This window comes from Lissotriton vulgaris, chromosome 3_1 (assembly GCF_964263255.1).
Source record: "Lissotriton vulgaris chromosome 3_1, aLisVul1.2, whole genome shotgun sequence".
Lineage (NCBI taxonomy): Eukaryota > Metazoa > Chordata > Amphibia > Caudata > Salamandridae > Lissotriton > Lissotriton vulgaris.
Genome location: NC_141689.1, coordinates 27,121,253 through 27,123,844, shown reverse-complemented (window position 1 = coordinate 27,123,844; position 2,592 = coordinate 27,121,253). Strand labels below are relative to the sequence as shown.

The following is a 2,592-nucleotide window of genomic DNA, read 5'->3' as shown; positions in this document are numbered from 1 at the left end:
AAAACCTGATATGCATGAAATAAGAGGGGTGCATTCTTACTTTATCGCTATCGCACATCAACACATTGTTAAACATTTGCACATCGGATTGTGCATGAAACTGGATTATCTAAACTGAACACCAGAATGTCTACATTGAGAATTTCACAAGCAAATTGCAATAATTGATTGTGCTGTGAAAGTGATGTTATCTACAGTAAATGGGAGAGGATTTGGCCTTATTGCTAAAGCAGCCAACCTTGAAGCCGAGGAACCGGGTTCCGGTTTAGCAGTGACACTCAACATCCTGTGATTCTAGGCAAATCACTTTATCTCCTCCTGCCTAACAAAACATGAATGTGTCCATCTGTAACGCAACTGGTGCTCATGTAAAGTGCTCTGATACCTTTGTGTGAAGTTTGTACTATATAAAACTGCAGAAATAAATACATCATTAAATGTATAATGTATTAATCCTATAGTATCTTTACAGTCTAAGAGCAGCTACAGCTGTTTCAGAGGGAACGTTTGGAACATTGCTTATCAAATGTCAGGTTCAGTTTCATGTGTGCTTTCTTATGTTGATCAACTATTTTAAAATATTTCTATCTTTAACTTTTTTTTCTTGTATGTTTTACATTTTAGACATGGAACATTGTGCAACATGCTCAGAGGGCCAGTGGCCCACTGATGGAAAGGATGGTTGCATCCAGAAAGCCATTGTTTATCTCTCTTATAGTGATTTTCTCGGAGCAGTTTTGGCATCTGTATCTATTGTACTATCCATGTCCACAGCTTGTGTGTTGGGAATCTTTCTCAGATATCGGGACACCCCAATAGTGAAGGCCAATAACAAGGATCTCAGCTATGCTCTCCTTATATCTCTGTTGCTGGCCTTCCTCACCTCTCTTCTGTTCATTGGACGCCCTGCACGATTGACATGTTTGATCCAACAAGTTGCATTTGGGATTATTTTCACTGTTTCTGTGTCTTGCGTATTAGTGAAAACCATCACTGTTGTGATTGCCTTCAATGCCATCAAGCCGGGTAGCAGGTTAAGCAGATGGCTGGGATCTCAGGTGTCTGCGTCTATGGTCCTCGTGTGCACTCTGGGGGCAGGAGTAATTTGTCTCACTTGGCTGCTCACTTATCCTCCTCACCCAGCCACTGACACTCAGTCTGAAATTGGAAAGGTGATCCTACAGTGTGACAACGGTTCTGTCATTGCTTTCTATGGGATGCTTGTTTACATGGGTCTGCTGGCCTTTGCCAGCTTTACTGTGGCCTTCCTAGCCAGGAACCTTCCTGATAGATTCAATGAGGCCAAGCTCATCACATTCAGCATGCTGGTCTTCTGCAGCGTCTGGGTGTCCTTCCTTCCAGCCTACCTTAGCACTAAGGGTAGATACATGGTGGCCGTGGAGATTTTCGCCATCTTGGCTTCCAGTGCTGGGCTGCTGGGCTGTATATTCATTCCAAAGTGTTACATCATTCTGTTCAGACCAGATATTAACAAAAAATGCATTTAGAAGTCAGAAGTAATGTATAATCACAATATAAAATGTCATCATGGGATGTGGTGAACAGCATCTGCTTTTCAATCTTTTTCTATTGGAAAATCTATTAGTGTTTCAAAAGGAATCATTTGCTCATAACCCTAACTTAATAAAGGGCTCAGCACGAGGCCTCATGATGTAATTAAAAGTTATCAACAAAAGTATGTTACAAGTGTTGTCGAGTAATTGTGCACGTAATTATGAACCAAGAAAATAAATTACCTTGTTAACCTGGTGTTGTTTGTCTGTGACTTCCACATTTGCGAAGTGCAATCCTTTCCTGTAGAGGTATCACTTTTACAATTTCCATTAAACCTTTATTATCTGTGGTTTTCATTTATTTCTGTTTCTGGAATGTATGGTATTTTCCAAGGTATAGCTCACCAGTCTAAATTTAGGATTCATTTTATTGAGCAAATCATTCCAGGAGAAGTTGAATACTAATGGCTTACCATTCATTGGAGATAAGACTAAAAGGAAGCAAATAGACTTATGCACCTCATTCCCCTGGTGGTTTATACACATTCTTTATCTCTTCAACAAACTGGTGACTTGTGACAGACACCACAGTAGTCAACCCAACCCTACAAAAACATCGTCTGAGCCCTTACTAGAATCCTATGCAAACTACTCTGAAAGTCCAAGACTTGACCCTATTTCCACAAGCCGTGTCAAGCATAGGGTTTTGTCCTTATAGCAACTTTTTCTTTTTTTAAATTCTTTTTATTGAAGTTTTCAGGCAAAGCATAAGCATAGTGTATATAATCCAGTACTCAATGTGTGGCTCAATGGTTAGAGTGGCAGACCCTGATGCAGATGTCTAGCCTGGGACCAGGGTTCAATTCCCCGCTTCGGCGGGTCTTGGGCTCAAAAATTCCACTGACCTGATAATTCTCGCCTCGGTGCCTATTCCAATCATAGAGTCCCACTCTGCAACTCAGGGCAATAGCTTGCTTAATCTCCACAACGGCCCCCACAACACTAAGGATGCCTGGCCTCCACCTTGGGGGTGCCCAGGAGTGGACCCCTCACAGGGAAAGCCAGGATGGGTTCCACA

At 41.7% G+C, this 2,592-nt stretch overlaps 1 protein-coding gene across 1 annotated transcript; it reads left to right on the top strand.

Moving 5' to 3' along the window:
* The first annotated feature begins 624 nt into the window (after nucleotides 1–624).
* Nucleotides 625–1,508, top strand: LOC147725851 (vomeronasal type-2 receptor 26-like). The gene has a single exon (XM_086962805.1). It carries the CDS (start codon nucleotides 627–629, stop codon nucleotides 1,506–1,508), a length of 882 nt encoding a protein of 293 aa, XP_086818931.1. The 5' UTR covers nucleotides 625–626.
* Nucleotides 1,509–2,592: the final 1,084 nt, after the last annotated feature.

Coding starts and splice junctions, on each gene's coding strand:
- LOC147725851 (XM_086962805.1), top strand. CDS start 627: ATGGAACATTGTGCAACATGCTCAGAGGGCCAGTGGCCCACTGATGGA.